Below are 18,073 nucleotides of genomic sequence, written 5' to 3' on the forward strand. Positions count from 1 at the left end.
ACGCCACCTAGTGGTAAACAAAAAACATTATGCTTTTAGCAAATAATCATGGTTTGTTTCTGTTTTTAGTAAGGTATTTTAAATTGCGCAAACAATATTTAATAAGAAAAAAAAAAACTTTTAATTTTATTATTTTATAGTTAAAGTGCAGTATCAAGTAACCGAATGGCTTCGTCACTGTCAGCAGAATTTGAAAAGTCAAATGTAGTTGATGAATAAATAAAACATTTGAAAAATGTGTTTTGTTTATATGTATTCATTTTATCATAACAATTATTGCTGAAAATCGGAGCTGGGTACGGAATACTAGCCGGTATATATATTGTCGCGGGTGAAAAGGGATATTGGTTATCTCTTCGCATAGTTAAAAGTGAATAATTGTCTAGAATTTAAGTCATCACTTGTTGTATTCGTTTGTTCTTGTTCCAATACAACTCGCGTGACAATATGGTTAATTTGTTTCATTATTGGAGGTTATGGGGAGATCCTCGGGAAGGTGAGAGAGGTACTGAGGAGGTTATCAGGAAGCCACCAGGTAACCAAAAAGATGGTTTTTAGAGGAATTTAGGAAGCTCACAAGTAAGACTGAGGAGGAAATTAAGAGGATTTTGGGAGGTCCTGGGGAACCAAATGTGCTGTGTGGGTACAACCATGAAATTGATTGCCAAGGACGTCAGCATTTCACAAACTTCCTTTTGCAGTAAATGCAGTTTGGGCATTTCAGATTGGAAAATGGTGTTAAATTCGTTGAAATGTTTAAGAGCTCTTAAACATTTCAACGAATTTGCTAGCATATTTCATGAACAGAAGCAGTGGTTTGGTTGAACGTTCATTGAGTTAATGAAGGATTTCTGTCGTTGTCTTGGTCTTTTCATCCCTGTCTTCTTTCTCGAAATAAAGTTTAAGAGCATCAAATTGCTCTAAAACTCGCAGAACACAATATTCTAACGAAAGCCAACGCGTCTGTCCCGGTGAAATCATCACATGTTCTTCGATGTTAACGAATTGCTGAAAAGCCACCAATTTCCGTCGACGGCTCGTGCTTCTTGAGAAGTGAGCGAAAATTGACCAAATCAAGTGTTAAAGTAACTCTGGAAGTTTCTTGTTGGCATTGGACGCGACCAAATGGATGGAATGACAGGAACATTTTATGATGGCAATTGACGGAATCGTTTCTTGGAGAATCGTTAAATCCAATTTCTTTTTCCCGAACAATAACACTACAGGTGTCTGTGCAGAATCCCACCACCCTGTAAATTAAAGAGATGAATTATATTTTACATATATATATACGGAAAGACAATGAAGTGTCAATTCAAACAAAAATCGATTATACCACACCAGTCCTTAGGAATCTGTTGTTTCTCTAATAGAGTTAAGATAGACTTTGATAAGCCATCAGCTGACGGATCCCTACAAACAATGAATTCCAACACGTCAACCACAAGTTGGCACAAGATAGCGTCCCAATATTGCACCATGATGGCCAATTGGCTTTGGACCTTGACATCTGTGGTTTTGTCTATCACAATGGAAAAGAATGTTTTTCTAAGTTTTTCGTAGAGGCTTAGTTTAAGGCCTACTCCAAAACCTAGGGACCAGTTACAAATTCTTGCTGCATTATATAACTTCATGAATTTTTAACAGCATTTCAATTTACCATCTTTGATAATAGCAGTCGTTTTAGTTCTGCCCAACTGAAGTTTTTTTAATCTGTCATCAGTAGGATGAAAGCGACGAAGAGTGGACACAGTAGATTCAATCGATGAAATTGGCAAATTCTGATGGATTAGAAAGCAGACAAGGGTCATCTCATATTCTGTGACAGCATCGGCTAAAAGAACGCTTCCCGAAACCAAGTCTGCCAAACATTGTCGTTGTTTAACGACAACTTCATAGCTTGGTGCAAGCATGATGGGATTTTTGCTCTTTGAGTGGTCCTTTAACGTTGTTTTGTGGTTCCCAATCATTTTATTGCACGGGATGCAATAAGCTTTGATGATTTTAGATTTTTCAGTGGAAACTGTCCGTTTTTCTAGCCATGGTTTAAACTGTTCGTCATTCAGCCAAGCTTCGTTGAATTGCTGGTAACGAACATGGTTTGCCTTATCCGACTGATCAGGCTGATCGAAACTGCTAGCCTGCACGGAACTGGTAGCCTGCACGGAACTGGTAGCCTGCACGGAACTGCTAGCCTGCACGGAACTGGTAGCCTGCACGGAACTGCTAGCCTGCACGGAACTGCTAGCCTGCACGGAACTGCTAGCCTGCACGGAACTGCTAGCCTGCACGGAACTAGTAGCCTGTACGGAACTGGTAGCCTGCACGGAACTGCTGGACTGCTTAGAATGGCCAGGATGTATTGGCCAACCAGACTGGCTCGGATGGAAGGTTGCAATAAAAACGTCTGTTGGCTGAGAAGACTGATCTGTTTGACCAGATGCGCTAGCCAGAACGGTATGGTCGGAAGCTTTGGAGCCATCAGTTTGCTTATCGCTGGTAACAGACTTAGAAGGATTTTAAGGTGGATACGGTTTCTGGCGTAGAGGCTGGCTTATTTGAGACTTAGCTGGATAAGTGTTCTATATAAATAGAAATGAACAGAAAATGACAGTTATGAACAGAAAAAGAACATGCACAATATCAATTTTAACAATGTTTAACTCAATATACTTTTTGAAGGGCTGTTTCATTTTCAACAAGGGTAGATCGATCAACATTTTAAACAGTATTTGTTGAGGTTTTTTTGCTGGTATCAAATGAAAAGGATTATACATCACGAAGAAGATCAATTTCCTCCTAATTGTTTACGATCATATGGCTCTGAATCTCATAATCCTCATTTATGACATTTCCAGTTGTCTAATGAGAAGAAATAAGTTTTAGAGTTGTTAATGATTTATTAAATGTGGTTAAATAATGCTGATGGAAACAACTTACTTTTTCAGTGCTTGGCATACTGAAAAATGATGTCAGCTTATTTTGTGAGTTCAGTTTTAAAGCTGCTTTCACAAGAGGAAATGCATTTCCAGAGCTTAAAGAACGCAATCTTTCATCTTGATGCTCAACCTTATTAACGGTTTCAGCTCTTAGCGGATATTCCTCTATAATATCAATATCTTCATTCATTGTCGAACAAGTCATTGCTGCAATACAAAGAAGCCTTCAAAATAAATCTCTATATTTGTTAAATCTTAAATAACATTCAAAAACAAACCATACTTACGACATGAGAGGTAAACAAGTTTTGAATGTTGAGCTCTTGAGTCTTAAGATTTGACTAGGTTATTTTATCATTCGTAACAGAAGTTGAACACGTTTATTTTTATTCAAAAGTGACTGGCTGTTGTGTGTGTGTAGTGTCCTCTAGTGTCCTATATTCCTCTTGTGTGCTGTCTGCTTGAAAGACTAATAACAATAAAAGCTAAAACAGTTAAAAAAAGCTTGCTACATCCTACTGTAGTACTGACTAGTGACGTAGTGAGGTGCTGAGGCCATTCATAGATCATAGGGCAGCGCGCGCCTCTAGTGACGTTTTACATTTATACACTTAATTAAATTAAAAATGATTACTTTTGAAAATAGATTTGACTTAACTTCGAATATTAAAAAAAATAACCCAATTTGTTGCAATTCCCCGTGGAGAATGCATTCTCCACATGTTTAGATTATTTCATAAATTCTCCACAAAAAGGAGAATTCTCCGCTCCGTGGCATCCCTGATCACAATATTATTCTCTCTTTCTTCACAAATTTCGTCAACTCGTCAATCAGAGAATAGAGCAGTAAAACATCCTACGTTGCACGTTCTCCACAAATGCGAAAATCTTATTTGTGTCGAAGTTGGTCTGCTGCGGGCTGCAGCTGCAGCGTCTTATGGAGACCCCAAATTCTTCATGTTAAAAAATAAGTTTTCATAAATATCATTAAGATTTTCCCCTTTTCTTCCTAGCAGTGGGTACCCTATTCATTTTCTCATTTCCCAATTTTTTTTCTAGCCCTAGTTCTTTCTGGTTTATTTTTATTTAGCTATTGCTTGTGAATGGTTTGTTGTTCATCCACTTGTAGCAGACGAATTTCTGTCAGCAAACGAAATTCTTCGGCTAAAGGAGACGAGCAACTTACAAACAAAAATAAAATAAAAATAAAGTAGATAGAACTGGGGCTAGAAAAAAATTGGGAAATGAAAAGATGAATACACATTCCGTTTCACATATCATATGTGTAATTCGGAATAGGACGCATTTTTTTTAATAAAAAAATATAATAAGATGTTCAAATGTTGGAACAGAATCCATTTATTAAATCAAATTTACAAGATAAAATTTTGAAAGCGTTATGCTCAGCTCTGTTCGTGTAACGCACTGTAGGAACTGAATAATTCATTTAAGGATGTAATCCCCTCTAATGATAACTGGATCAGTGTCGCGAAAGTTAAGACAACCCCTACATTTTCTACCATCATTTGATCTTCTTCAGACTAGCGAATGCAAGTGTCGAGATACCGGCAAGCACTTAAAGGGATTCAAGTGCAATACTGACATCCTAAGACAAGCACAAGCTGCGCCGTGAAGAAGGCAAGAGAAGCAAAAAAACGTAGAGGAAGTCCGGTTAGTCGACCAGTGCCTTCAGATTGCTACACAGAAAGAACATAAGTTCAAATTTAAAAAACAAACCAGCGACGTTTCTGTCGGTTTGGTGGTTGCTCAGTCTTAGTTTGGATTTCATTTTCATCGTCAAAAATTACAAGGGTCATAGAAAATGGAATCTAATTTTCCGGGACAATGGTTGGGGTAAAGATCTTAACGTTTTGAAATCTTTTTTCGGTAGGCCAGATTCGTTCCTGGAACTGTTGCGGCGTCGGTTGTGGAAATCCTGTCAAAGCCATAAGGACTGGCCTAGGTGAGGATCGAATACCATTGTCCTTTTCCAGTCGATATGGATTAGCCTTCTTTACAGAAGGCGGAATACCATCTTCCGGTACAGGAGTTTGGGTAAAGATTTCCACGTTTTCAAATCTTTTTTCGGTAGGCCAGATTCGTTCCTGGAACTGTTGCGGCGTCGGTGGTGGAAATCCTGTCACTGCCGTAAGGACTGGCCTAGGTGAGGATCGAATACCGTTGTCCTTTTCCAGTCGATATGGATTAGCCTTCTTTACAGAAGGCGGAATACCATCTTCCGGTACAGGAGTTTGGGTAAAGATTTCCACGTTTTCAAATCTTTTTCGGTAGGCCAGATTCGTTCCTGGAACTGTTGCGGCGTCGGTGGTGGAAATCCTGTCACTGCCGTAAGGACTGGCCTAGGTGAGGATCGAATACCGTTGTCCTTTTCCAGTCGATATGGATTAGCCTTCTTTACAGAAGGCGGAATACCATCTTCCGGTACAGGAGTTTGGGTAAAGATTTCCACGTTTTCAAATCTTTTTACGGTAGGCCAGATTCGTTCCTGGAACTGTTGCGGCGTCGGTGGTGGAAATCCTGTCACTGCCGTAAGGACTGGCCTAAGTGAGGATCGAATACCGTTGTCGTTTTCCAGTCGATATGGATTAGCCTTCTTTACAGAAGGCAGAATACCATCTTCCGGTACAGGAGTTTGGGTAAAGATTTCCACGTTTTCAAATCTTTTTCGGTAGGCCAGATTCGTTCCTGGAACTGTTGCGGCGTCGGTGGTGGAAATCCTGTCACTGCCGAAAGGACTGGCCTAGGTGAGGATCGAATACCGTTGTCCTTTTCCAGTCGATATGGATTAGCCTTCTTTACAGAAGGCGGAATACCATCTTCCGGTACAGGAGTTTGGGTAAAGATTTCCACGTTTTCAAATCTTTTTCGGTAGGCCAGATTCGTTCCTGGAACTGTTGCGGCGTCGGTGGTGGAAATCCTGTCACTGCCGTAAGGACTGGCCTAGGTGAGGATCGAATACCGTTGTCCTTTTCCAGTCGATATGGATTAGCCTTCTTTACAGAAGGCGGAATACCATCTTCCGGTACAGGAGTTTGGGTAAAGATTTCCACGTTTTCAAATCTTTTTCGGTAGGCCAGATTCGTTCCTGGAACTGTTGCGGCGTCGGTGGTGGAAATCCTGTCACTGCCGTAAGGACTGGCCTAGGTGAGGATCGAATACCGTTGTCCTTTTCCAGTCGATAGGGATTGGCTTGATCGTCAACTTGGTGTGATTTTGCTTCACGGCGGTATAAAGTTTCGTCGCCGAGTATCTCTTCCAGTTTTTTTATAATTTCGTTTGAAGCCTGAAGTGCGTCCCGGAGCTCCAGCATTTCAAATTGTGTTTTCTTTAGATCTTGAGACATAAAGGAGCCTCTCCATTCCAATTCAGCAATGTGTTGTTCTAGTAATTGGAGCTGATTCACAAAAGCTGGGGATTGAGTCTTTTGTGACATTACTGAATTTAGAGGTCCATTTTGACGAATTGGTTCATTACGGCTGTCACCTTTGGCAAAGGGACTTGCTGGCGTAATTGCTGGTTTTGATTGTAACGAATTCCGGGGAATTCGCTGGTTGTTTAGTGCACGCAGTTCGTGTTCAAGTGCCTCTGCCTCCAGATAAAGCTGTGAAGTAGTGCGAGGGTTTGGTATTCTCTCATTCTCACATTGGAGGAACGATGAATTCTTGTTGATCTGGTCTGCTGGGATTGTGGTAAATTCCTCATCAGTCGGTTGATTAAGATCGGGATATTCAGGCGGAAAACTTTTTCTGATCTTTGGTTCTGTACGTGCTTTTGGCCACGAAGGAAGCAAAGAGAAAAGTGATGCAAACACCATTTTTGAAATTGCTTTGTTTTCTTGGGGGAGAAAACTTTAAGAAACTTCGATATTTTCACCGGATATCGCTGATACCCATATCTCTTTCTCTGATGATGACTGGAGTTGCAGGTAGAACTAAGCATATTGGTATGCATTTTACAAATTTAATTTCTAATTTGTAACGAAATTTTTTTCTGGATTAGAAAGATTAATATTTTTCGAACAGTGTTCAATAGTTTTTCTGAAGATTTGTTGATTTCAATTTAAATGAATGTAAAAACCGGTGTTGCTTTGCCGTCAGCATCATCTAGATGTGTGCGGCCATGTTGGAAGACAAAGACATGGCGATCGAAATCACTGGTGGAGCAAAAGGCCTCCTCTTCCTACTTGGGCTCACCTGGGGAATATTCTGTGGAACCTGTTTCCTCAAAATATTTTAAAGGAAATTGATGCAAGCCTGTACACATAAATGTATACTTTGTATTTGAGGCAGTGATAAGTTTCCAACAATCGAAATAAGAAATTTGCAAACAAAAATGTATCACACACAGCAGAAGAACATTTCCATCGTTCGTTAGAGACGCAAGCATGGTCCAGGTAAAAAGCTAGAAAAGAGAAAAGCCAGTTTTGTGTTTGTGTTTGTTTGTTTGTTGTTGTTTTTTCCCCATTTTGGTAGTTTTCATGGAAGGTAGAACATCAAATATGCCACATACCTCATTAAAGTTTCATATAGTAATTCAGAATAAGGGATGAACGCAAAATTTAATTATGGTAACTTTTGACAAAATCGGAGGAGCTCACCAGTTTCATTCTATGATTTACGCGGTGGCGGAAAGCACACCACAGTCTACGGAGTACGGCCAACATAGTCCTCATTTCTACGAGGCACCGCATTCTACTCTCATGGTGTACCCAATCCAAGACCCGATGAGTTCAGCCTTCATTATTGGTGTGAATTATGCTTAAAGGGAGATCAGCTTGATTTTTTCTTCAAACATAGCTCGTTCAAAGAAAGGGATATTTTTACAGTCGAGATTTTTCATTTTTCTAAATTCCAAAAATGCTTTTATTGCATTAGTATACCAGTTTCATCTGGTTACTTACTTATCACGGTGTATTACAGTTTCTTCGAACAAAGAACTGTGACAATTAGAGGAAGGATTTGTATACAAAATGTACGATTTGTGTATCGAAACCGAGACGGGTGGGTCCGCATAGCATGCCCCTATTACCGCTACCAATTTCCAGCGTTAGAGTTTATCAGACCACCTCAGTTTGTTGTTGTAAAATGTCGAAATTATTTGGGAACACAACACTAACATACATCCTTCCGGAAATTCTAATATGAAATAATTTTCATTTTTATTTGTGATATTATTAGCAGAACTTCACACATTAACCCATTCGCACCCACTAACAATCGAAAATGATAACCTCCAGAGAGCGACAAAAACTAAGGACTCAAAATACACTTACCACTCATCGCGCAAGAAGACGGGACAATGTTGCAGCATGGTCACAAGATTTCAATCAACTTAGTACAGCCTTAGACAGGAACCCCAGTTAGCAAAGGCAAACAATTTCCTTTGGCAAAGGGCCCCTTTTCTTTCTATCGTTCAGATCCGAGGATTACGTATATACAAAGAGTTCTCAGCCAGATGGAGGGGATGAGCAGACGGGGGAAAATGTCAAATCAAAAGTGCAGTAAGATACACGAACAAAGAACGAGGAAAATAAGTAAATATAGAACGGGAGTCAAGACAGAAATGGGTATGCTAAACAGGAGTCATATGATGTATCAACTCCGTGAGCGTCTTTGTTCCTAGAATTGGTCACGGTTCCTACTGTTCGTACAAAACCGCTATTGAACAGCGGCAACAACCGTGAAAACTCTTTCTCTCCTCGACTCCCATTTTTTAGCGTAGAAGTTAAACGCGAAAATGGCAAAAGTTAAGGAAAAACTCGCAGAATAAAGAAGTCATGCGAGGTAGGAATAAGTATCCTTCTGTCCCTCGGTTCTCTCCAAGTATTCCTTTTCGATGAGAATGTCAATACATTTCTGAAAGAAAAAAAAAAATTAACATATGACAGAAATATAGTTTATACAAATGTTTATAGATAAAGTTGTGCCAATAAGTAAATCAAAATAATACCTTTATTATGTGAACTCTCGGCTTAAGAGAAAAGTTGACTGATTGCTGAAAAGGCCACGAACCAGACGACAGGACCTGTTGTGCAAATTAAGAAATAGAATATCATTCGTTGCTAACTTTAAACTTCTTCTAGCCTTCTAACCTGAATACTGAAGTCGATGTCAAGCGGCTCGGCAAAATTGGTTAGATGGCGCTTAAATTGTTCGTTGAGATCTTTACTGACTCCGATGTCTTGAAACATGCGCTGAAGTTTAGAAGTATATTCGAAACCACAGGCTTGTTTTAATTTGGAGATCATTGACGCTTCGGCGTCGTCCGAAGCCGACATATGCTGCACCAAACGCTTTGCCAGCATTTTGCTGCAGAACCTCTGGAATACGTCTTTGTCTTCAATATACTTGAAGACGACCATCTATATAAAACACGTTCAATCAATAAATTGGTGCGCTTAAAGAGAAATCATTGATAGATAAAACTAACCACTTGATTTAACGTATCCTCTAATTCGGCCTCTTCAGGATTTTTGGCGCTCTTTTTAAGTAAAAGATCACAGTATTTGGCCAGCAATTTTGGCGATTTCGACGAGGAATTTGCAGCCTTTGTCACGGCGTTGCTATTAATGAACTTCCCGCAAGCCTTGTCCAAAGCGGCCACAAATCCGGCATCGTTATGAAACGCTGACATCACAAGGGCGTTGTATTTACGATGCACGTCCAAAATGGTAGTAACGTAAACCTTTGCGACCGTCCGTAAACGTTATTCGAGTATTGCTTCGTTGTACATCAGTAGGTCGACATACCTAAGGATCATTGTGTGCTGCTTCTCCTTCGCGTTCGATGGCCGACAAGCCTTGCTGGGTTGTGTGATCTTCGAGCAATGTTCGCAATTCCGTTAACCCTTCTGATATGCGCGACACCAATTGGTACATCCGCCCGAGTTCATCATGTTTGTCGTCGGCAAGGAGGTGTTGAAATTCCGCCTGAAGAATAAAGAGATATAAATAAGAAAAGGGGCTCCAACCATCTGATGAAAAGGGTATACCTGAAAGATCTCCAAATGCTTTTCTATGAGGACTTTTTCACAGGTTTTGCTTAATTTGTCAAGGGTGGCTTCATGCAAGTATGTCTGCACTCGTTTTTGTTCCTCAGTTAACCGCTGTTCGGCTCGCTTCATGTACTGTCACTGGATTGTGGCGGAGGAACTCGGCACTTTCCCGGGTATAGAAGCGCTCGGTATCCTCTAAGAATGAATTCTCAAATGAATCCTTATAGACCGATAAATTCTGTCCCTTGGCTGACTGATCTTCCTCGTTCAAGCCTAAAAAAAAAGAAGAGATATTTTACGTATTCGGATTTTCTGTTCTCCATCTATGTAAGCAAAGTACCAAGTTCAACGTAGCAGTTCATGACACCGCTAACTAATCGTGTATTAATAGGATCTCCGTTTCGCTCTTTTTCAATGAGTTTCAGCACGGCATTTGTTACCTATTGTTAAATGAAATTGGATCAAGTTGTAGGGAAAAAGTAATTCATCTAGGGTTGTAGTACTTGTTTGTGGAGATGGCGAAATAAGTTTTCTCTCCATGTAACAAGCGCCAATTGATAAATTTCGTAAATTCCTTTCTGCCCTTCTTCACACTCTCGTTTCACCCAATGTCTATTGAAATAATTGTAATTAATAATTTTTCCACTCTTAATATCGCATCAAACCTCGTTACCGATTTAAATAGGCACAAACTCCGTTCAAAACCTTTGAGCTGAACTGGTATTCTTCCCATTGTTGTGTGTAAAACTTGAGTACAGTTTCATCCATGTAGTCAACTCCATTCTACCAAAACAGAAAAATAATTTGCAGAAGACAGCTTTCCCTAGGGCCAGTGCAAGGTATAGATTTGTATTGGAGATATACCTTAAGAACACTGACTAAATGAGCCTTTAGGTATTCCTTTAATCTTTTATACAGTTCATGTCCCGAAATGGTAATCATAGTCAGGTACTCCTCGTTTATAACTAGCTTTAATGACAGGGGGCTCATCGTCTTTGACTTTTCTTACTTTTCCGTCCAACCTGATATAAAAATATTAAAGGTTTTGAGCAATAGAGCGATGATTTCAACTACGAAAAGTTATTGAATAGGAGTCTAAACTTCGTATTATCTGAAAAATGTCTATATTCTATCGAGACGTGATTTTGAAAGCCCGAACTCTGCGACTTAAATTATCAATAAGCTTCTGAGAGAATTTTACCTGATTCCTTGTCCAGCAAAGGCTATAAATCCTTGATCTTCTGGCTCGTAAGTTATTGGTTCAATTGTATCCATGTGTTCTTCTTGATTTTTTTCACAATTTTTTTAGGTTCAGAGTATCCCACAGGCGGAGCGAACTCTACATTCATATCACATTCGATGATTGAAACAGCTTTTCCCGGCTTAGTCTCGAGGACCCGTAGCTCATAAACCTTTTCATTGTAAGTAATGGCAACAACATCCCTGGTATATACAACAAAATTAACTGGGGTAAGAAGAAAAATAGATCATGCCAATTTTCCACATTTACCCACTAGTAAGGCATGCAAAGTTTCGCAAAGCATTTTCTAAAACAGCTTTGGGATTGCTGATATCCAAAAAGTCTTCAGACTGTGGTTGAAACTTGGAGAAGGTTGCAACAGGTAATGATGCACTTTCAATGTTAAGCAAATCACCTTCATCTAAAAGAAGGTTCTGCATCATCTAATATATAAATACAATAACTTTGTTGGAATTTTATGAATATTTTAGTTGAAACTTACCCAGTAAGGTAGGTATATTTTACCTTCATCTGCAACAAATTCTAATACTCCACAATGAGTAATACGTCCCTCTCTAGGGTTTGTCAATTTAAACAACATTGGGTACACGATATTAAGCCTTGTCAACTGATCCAGGGCAGAGGGTGGCATTATAACTAAATAAGAAACACAAGATAAAGCAGGAGATAATTAGGCAGATAAAAAAAATCTATTTACTTTTTCCTCCTTTTTCAACATCTTGACGTTCTTGACCAGGCAACATGGAGACTGAATAACACCTAAAAAAACCTTTCTGAGTTAGCACCACTTCAAATAGTATGTATACAATTTACCTGTATTGGGTATTAAATGGCCAAGGCATTTCCAGAAAACCAAACCCAAACTGGATGTAAAATAACAAATAGCAATCAGCCTTTTACTTATTGGTATGAATATCATATCATAGAAATATTTTGTGTAATTGTATTCGTATTATCTACCATTGAGAGGTTCGAAATGACGAATCTCAATATCGAAGATAAATTACCCTTAACAGTATTTTTTGAGCCCATGCTTACCATTTTGTATTCTTTAAAAGTAAACTATCACAATCAGTGTTGCCACGGGCTGATGTTAAATTCGTCCAGCTAGGTTGCCCGATTCTCCGTTTTTCTCCATTTAGCTTTTTTTTCTGGGATCACGCCACCTAGTGGTAAACAAAAAACATTATGCTTTTAGCAAATAATCATGGTTTGTTTCTGTTTTTAGTAAGGTATTTTAAATTGCGCAAACAATATTTAATAAGAAAAAAAAAAACTTTTAATTTTATTATTTTATAGTTAAAGTGCAGTATCAAGTAACCGAATGGCTTCGTCACTGTCAGCAGAATTTGAAAAGTCAAATGTAGTTGATGAATAAATAAAACATTTGAAAAATGTGTTTTGTTTATATGTATTCATTTTATCATAACAATTATTGCTGAAAATCGGAGCTGGGTACGGAATACTAGCCGGTATATATATTGTCGCGGGTGAAAAGGGATATTGGTTATCTCTTCGCATAGTTAAAAGTGAATAATTGTCTAGAATTTAAGTCATCACTTGTTGTATTCGTTTGTTCTTGTTCCAATACAACTCGCGTGACAATATGGTTAATTTGTTTCATTATTGGAGGTTATGGGGAGATCCTCGGGAAGGTGAGAGAGGTACTGAGGAGGTTATCAGGAAGCCACCAGGTAACCAAAAAGATGGTTTTTAGAGGAATTTAGGAAGCTCACAAGTAAGACTGAGGAGGAAATTAAGAGGATTTTGGGAGGTCCTGGGGAACCAAATGTGCTGTGTGGGTACAACCATGAAATTGATTGCCAAGGACGTCAGCATTTCACAAACTTCCTTTTGCAGTAAATGCAGTTTGGGCATTTCAGATTGGAAAATGGTGTTAAATTCGTTGAAATGTTTAAGAGCTCTTAAACATTTCAACGAATTTGCTAGCATATTTCATGAACAGAAGCAGTGGTTTGGTTGAACGTTCATTGAGTTAATGAAGGATTTCTGTCGTTGTCTTGGTCTTTTCATCCCTGTCTTCTTTCTCGAAATAAAGTTTAAGAGCATCAAATTGCTCTAAAACTCGCAGAACACAATATTCTAACGAAAGCCAACGCGTCTGTCCCGGTGAAATCATCACATGTTCTTCGATGTTAACGAATTGCTGAAAAGCCACCAATTTCCGTCGACGGCTCGTGCTTCTTGAGAAGTGAGCGAAAATTGACCAAATCAAGTGTTAAAGTAACTCTGGAAGTTTCTTGTTGGCATTGGACGCGACCAAATGGATGGAATGACAGGAACATTTTATGATGGCAATTGACGGAATCGTTTCTTGGAGAATCGTTAAATCCAATTTCTTTTTCCCGAACAATAACACTACAGGTGTCTGTGCAGAATCCCACCACCCTGTAAATTAAAGAGATGAATTATATTTTACATATATATATACGGAAAGACAATGAAGTGTCAATTCAAACAAAAATCGATTATACCACACCAGTCCTTAGGAATCTGTTGTTTCTCTAATAGAGTTAAGATAGACTTTGATAAGCCATCAGCTGACGGATCCCTACAAACAATGAATTCCAACACGTCAACCACAAGTTGGCACAAGATAGCGTCCCAATATTGCACCATGATGGCCAATTGGCTTTGGACCTTGACATCTGTGGTTTTGTCTATCACAATGGAAAAGAATGTTTTTCTAAGTTTTTCGTAGAGGCTTAGTTTAAGGCCTACTCCAAAACCTAGGGACCAGTTACAAATTCTTGCTGCATTATATAACTTCATGAATTTTTAACAGCATTTCAATTTACCATCTTTGATAATAGCAGTCGTTTTAGTTCTGCCCAACTGAAGTTTTTTTAATCTGTCATCAGTAGGATGAAAGCGACGAAGAGTGGACACAGTAGATTCAATCGATGAAATTGGCAAATTCTGATGGATTAGAAAGCAGACAAGGGTCATCTCATATTCTGTGACAGCATCGGCTAAAAGAACGCTTCCCGAAACCAAGTCTGCCAAACATTGTCGTTGTTTAACGACAACTTCATAGCTTGGTGCAAGCATGATGGGATTTTTGCTCTTTGAGTGGTCCTTTAACGTTGTTTTGTGGTTCCCAATCATTTTATTGCACGGGATGCAATAAGCTTTGATGATTTTAGATTTTTCAGTGGAAACTGTCCGTTTTTCTAGCCATGGTTTAAACTGTTCGTCATTCAGCCAAGCTTCGTTGAATTGCTGGTAACGAACATGGTTTGCCTTATCCGACTGATCAGGCTGATCGAAACTGCTAGCCTGCACGGAACTGGTAGCCTGCACGGAACTGGTAGCCTGCACGGAACTGCTAGCCTGCACGGAACTGGTAGCCTGCACGGAACTGCTAGCCTGCACGGAACTGCTAGCCTGCACGGAACTGCTAGCCTGCACGGAACTGCTAGCCTGCACGGAACTAGTAGCCTGTACGGAACTGGTAGCCTGCACGGAACTGCTGGACTGCTTAGAATGGCCAGGATGTATTGGCCAACCAGACTGGCTCGGATGGAAGGTTGCAATAAAAACGTCTGTTGGCTGAGAAGACTGATCTGTTTGACCAGATGCGCTAGCCAGAACGGTATGGTCGGAAGCTTTGGAGCCATCAGTTTGCTTATCGCTGGTAACAGACTTAGAAGGATTTTAAGGTGGATACGGTTTCTGGCGTAGAGGCTGGCTTATTTGAGACTTAGCTGGATAAGTGTTCTATATAAATAGAAATGAACAGAAAATGACAGTTATGAACAGAAAAAGAACATGCACAATATCAATTTTAACAATGTTTAACTCAATATACTTTTTGAAGGGCTGTTTCATTTTCAACAAGGGTAGATCGATCAACATTTTAAACAGTATTTGTTGAGGTTTTTTTGCTGGTATCAAATGAAAAGGATTATACATCACGAAGAAGATCAATTTCCTCCTAATTGTTTACGATCATATGGCTCTGAATCTCATAATCCTCATTTATGACATTTCCAGTTGTCTAATGAGAAGAAATAAGTTTTAGAGTTGTTAATGATTTATTAAATGTGGTTAAATAATGCTGATGGAAACAACTTACTTTTTCAGTGCTTGGCATACTGAAAAATGATGTCAGCTTATTTTGTGAGTTCAGTTTTAAAGCTGCTTTCACAAGAGGAAATGCATTTCCAGAGCTTAAAGAACGCAATCTTTCATCTTGATGCTCAACCTTATTAACGGTTTCAGCTCTTAGCGGATATTCCTCTATAATATCAATATCTTCATTCATTGTCGAACAAGTCATTGCTGCAATACAAAGAAGCCTTCAAAATAAATCTCTATATTTGTTAAATCTTAAATAACATTCAAAAACAAACCATACTTACGACATGAGAGGTAAACAAGTTTTGAATGTTGAGCTCTTGAGTCTTAAGATTTGACTAGGTTATTTTATCATTCGTAACAGAAGTTGAACACGTTTATTTTTATTCAAAAGTGACTGGCTGTTGTGTGTGTGTAGTGTCCTCTAGTGTCCTATATTCCTCTTGTGTGCTGTCTGCTTGAAAGACTAATAACAATAAAAGCTAAAACAGTTAAAAAAAGCTTGCTACATCCTACTGTAGTACTGACTAGTGACGTAGTGAGGTGCTGAGGCCATTCATAGATCATAGGGCAGCGCGCGCCTCTAGTGACGTTTTACATTTATACACTTAATTAAATTAAAAATGATTACTTTTGAAAATAGATTTGACTTAACTTCGAATATTAAAAAAAATAACCCAATTTGTTGCAATTCCCCGTGGAGAATGCATTCTCCACATGTTTAGATTATTTCATAAATTCTCCACAAAAAGGAGAATTCTCCGCTCCGTGGCATCCCTGATCACAATATTATTCTCTCTTTCTTCACAAATTTCGTCAACTCGTCAATCAGAGAATAGAGCAGTAAAACATCCTACGTTGCACGTTCTCCACAAATGCGAAAATCTTATTTGTGTCGAAGTTGGTCTGCTGCGGGCTGCAGCTGCAGCGTCTTATTGAGACCCCAAATTCTTCATGTTAAAAAATAAGTTTTCATAAATATCATTAAGATTTTCCCCTTTTCTTCCTAGCAGTGGGTACCCTATTCATTTTCTCATTTCCCAATTTTTTTTCTAGCCCTAGTTCTTTCTGGTTTATTTTCATTTAGCTATTGCTTGTGAATGGTTTGTTGTTCATCCACTTGTAGCAGACGAATTTCTGTCAGCAAACGAAATTCTTCGGCTAAAGGAGACGAGCAACTTACAAACAAAAATAAAATAAAAATAAAGTAGATAGAACTGGGGCTAGAAAAAAAATTGGGAAATGAAAAGATGAATACACATTCCGTTTCACATATCATATGTGTAATTCGGAATAGGACGCATTTTTTTAAATAAAAAAAAATTATAATAAGATGTTTAAATGTTGGAACAGAATCCATTTATTAAATCAAATTGACAAGATAAAATTTTGAAAGCGTTATGCTCAGCTCTGTTCGTGTAACGCACTGTAGGAACTGAATAATTCATTTAAGGATGTAATCCCCTCTAATGATAACTGGATCAGTGTCGCGAAAGTTAAGACAACCCCTACATTTTCTACCATCATTTGATCTTCTTCAGACTAGCGAATGCAAGTGTCGAGATACCGGCAAACACTTAAAGGGATTCAAGTGCAATACTGACATCCTAAGACAAGTACAAGCTGCGTCGTGAAGAAGGCAAGAGGAGCAAAAAAACGTAGAGGAAGTCCAGATTAGAGGGGATTACATCCTTAAATGAATTATTCAGTTCCTACAGTGCGTTACACGAACAGAGTCCCGGAAAATGAAATTCCGGTTTCTATGACCCTTGAAATTTTTGACGATGAAAATTAAATCCAAACTAAGACTGAGCAACCACCAAACCGACAGAAACGTCGCTGGTTTTTTTTTTAATTTGAAGTTATGCTCTTTTCGTGTAGCAATCTGAATGGATCAGTGTCGCGAAAGTTAAGACAACCCCTACATTTTCTACCATCATTTTATCTTCTTCAGACTAGCGAATGCAAGTGTCGAGATACCGGCAAGCACTTAAAGGGAATCAAGTGCAATACTGACATCCTAAGACAAGCACAAGCTGCGCCGTGAAGAAGGCAAGAGAAGCAAAAAAACGTAGAGGAAGTCCGGTTAGTCGACCAGTGCCTTCAGATTGCTACCTAGAAAGAGCATAAGTTCAAATTAAAAAAAAAAACCAGCGACGTTTCTGTCGGTTTGGTGGTTGCTCAGTCTTAGTTTGGATTTCATTTTCATCGTCAAAAATTTCAAGGGTCATAGAAAATGGAATTTAATTTTCCGGGACAATGGTTGGAGTAAAGATCTTAACGTTTTGAAATCTTTTTTCGGTAGGCCAGATTCGTTCCTGGAACTGTTGCGGCGTCGGTGGTGGAAATCCTGTCACTGCCGTAAGGACTGGCCTAGGTGAGGATCGAATACCGTTGTCCTTTTCCAGTCGATATGGATTAGCCTTCTTTACAGAAGGCGGAATATTATCTTCAGGTACAGGAGTTTGGGTAAAGATTTCCACGTTTTCAAATCTTTTTTCGGTAGGCCAGATTCGTTCCTGGAACTGTTGCGGCGTCGGTGGTGGAAATCCTGTCACTGCCGTAAGGACTGGCCTAGGTGAGGATCGAATACCGTTGTCCTTTTCCAGTCGATAGGGATTGGCCTTATCGTCAACTAGGTGTGATTGTGCTTCACGGCGGTATAAAATTTCGTCGCCGAGCATCTCTTCCAGTTTTTTTATATTTTCGTTTGAAGCCTGAAGTGCGTCCCGGAGCTCCAGCATTTCAAATTGTGTTT

General features: G+C 39.1%; 3 protein-coding genes, 1 long non-coding RNA gene and 1 pseudogene across 8 annotated transcripts; 1 reads left to right on the forward strand and 4 right to left on the reverse strand.

The window, feature by feature from the left end:
* Positions 1 to 236: 236 nt before the first annotated feature.
* LOC123473948 lies at positions 237 to 3,874 on the reverse strand. Of its 2 annotated transcripts, none has more exons than XM_045175604.1 (6): positions 3,227 to 3,874; positions 2,941 to 3,146; positions 2,674 to 2,862; positions 1,661 to 2,582; positions 1,342 to 1,591; positions 237 to 1,250 (listed from the first exon to the last, which is right to left on the reverse strand). In XM_045175604.1, the coding sequence occupies exons 4-6, from the start codon at positions 1,968 to 1,970 to the stop codon at positions 998 to 1,000; spliced, it is 813 nt and encodes a 270-aa protein (XP_045031539.1). In that variant the 5' UTR covers positions 1,971 to 2,582; positions 2,674 to 2,862; positions 2,941 to 3,146; positions 3,227 to 3,874; the 3' UTR covers positions 237 to 997. The 2 variants fall into 2 exon arrangements, with proteins under 2 accessions (XP_045031539.1, XP_045031540.1); XM_045175605.1 differs by having other exon boundaries at positions 3,223 to 3,874.
* Positions 3,875 to 4,235: 361 nt separating this feature from the next.
* LOC123473954 lies at positions 4,236 to 6,092 on the forward strand. 3 transcript variants are annotated; one of them, XR_006648467.1, is made up of 4 exons: positions 4,236 to 4,610; positions 4,831 to 4,980; positions 5,433 to 5,504; positions 6,033 to 6,092. It is a non-coding gene; the product is annotated as an uncharacterized LOC123473954 (long non-coding RNA). The 3 variants fall into 3 exon arrangements; XR_006648468.1 differs by lacking the exon at positions 6,033 to 6,092 and adding an exon at positions 5,633 to 5,648; XR_006648466.1 differs by lacking the exon at positions 6,033 to 6,092 and having other exon boundaries at positions 4,237 to 4,610; positions 5,433 to 5,570.
* A 1,995-nt stretch (positions 6,093 to 8,087) lies between these two features.
* LOC123473759 lies at positions 8,088 to 10,895 on the reverse strand (annotated as a pseudogene).
* On the reverse strand, positions 10,843 to 12,341 carry LOC123473951 (ubiquitin recognition factor in ER-associated degradation protein 1-like). The gene is made up of 7 exons (XM_045175611.1): positions 12,253 to 12,341; positions 12,028 to 12,077; positions 11,912 to 11,973; positions 11,696 to 11,850; positions 11,464 to 11,636; positions 11,155 to 11,396; positions 10,843 to 10,975 (listed from the first exon to the last, which is right to left on the reverse strand). The coding sequence occupies exons 1-6, from the start codon at positions 12,253 to 12,255 to the stop codon at positions 11,207 to 11,209; spliced, it is 633 nt and encodes a 210-aa protein (XP_045031546.1). The 5' UTR covers positions 12,256 to 12,341; the 3' UTR covers positions 10,843 to 10,975; positions 11,155 to 11,206.
* A 268-nt stretch (positions 12,342 to 12,609) lies between these two features.
* On the reverse strand, positions 12,610 to 16,187 carry LOC123473950. Of its 2 annotated transcripts, none has more exons than XM_045175608.1 (6): positions 15,600 to 16,187; positions 15,314 to 15,519; positions 15,047 to 15,235; positions 14,034 to 14,955; positions 13,715 to 13,964; positions 12,610 to 13,623 (listed from the first exon to the last, which is right to left on the reverse strand). In XM_045175608.1, exons 4-6 carry the CDS (start codon positions 14,341 to 14,343, stop codon positions 13,371 to 13,373), a joined length of 813 nt encoding a protein of 270 aa, XP_045031543.1. In that variant the 5' UTR covers positions 14,344 to 14,955; positions 15,047 to 15,235; positions 15,314 to 15,519; positions 15,600 to 16,187; the 3' UTR covers positions 12,610 to 13,370. The 2 variants fall into 2 exon arrangements, with proteins under 2 accessions (XP_045031543.1, XP_045031544.1); XM_045175609.1 differs by having other exon boundaries at positions 15,596 to 16,187.
* Positions 16,188 to 18,073: the final 1,886 nt, after the last annotated feature.

The sequence above is a fragment of the Daphnia magna genome, linkage group LG6 (genome assembly GCF_020631705.1).
Source record: "Daphnia magna isolate NIES linkage group LG6, ASM2063170v1.1, whole genome shotgun sequence".
Taxonomy (NCBI): domain Eukaryota; kingdom Metazoa; phylum Arthropoda; class Branchiopoda; order Diplostraca; family Daphniidae; genus Daphnia; species Daphnia magna.

Excerpts from the sequence above, each read along its gene's own strand:
- LOC123473948 (XM_045175604.1), bottom strand. The coding sequence starts at position 1,970 with ATGATTGGGAACCACAAAACAACGTTAAAGGACCACTCAAAGAGCAAA. Across the intron at positions 1,592-1,660 it reads GACTGCTATTATCAAAGATG|GTTTTGGAGTAGGCCTTAAA; the intron begins GTAAATTGAAAT and ends ACTGGTCCCTAG. Across the intron at positions 1,251-1,341 it reads CAACAGATTCCTAAGGACTG|GGTGGTGGGATTCTGCACAG; the intron begins GTGTGGTATAAT and ends TTTAATTTACAG.
- LOC123473951 (XM_045175611.1), bottom strand. Across the intron at positions 11,974-12,027 it reads CCATTTAATACCCAATACAG|GTGTTATTCAGTCTCCATGT; the intron begins GTAAATTGTATA and ends AGGTTTTTTTAG. Across the intron at positions 11,397-11,463 it reads TTTGCATGCCTTACTAGTGG|GGATGTTGTTGCCATTACTT; the intron begins GTAAATGTGGAA and ends TGTATATACCAG.
- LOC123473950 (XM_045175608.1), bottom strand. The coding sequence starts at position 14,343 with ATGATTGGGAACCACAAAACAACGTTAAAGGACCACTCAAAGAGCAAA. Across the intron at positions 13,965-14,033 it reads GACTGCTATTATCAAAGATG|GTTTTGGAGTAGGCCTTAAA; the intron begins GTAAATTGAAAT and ends ACTGGTCCCTAG. Across the intron at positions 13,624-13,714 it reads CAACAGATTCCTAAGGACTG|GGTGGTGGGATTCTGCACAG; the intron begins GTGTGGTATAAT and ends TTTAATTTACAG.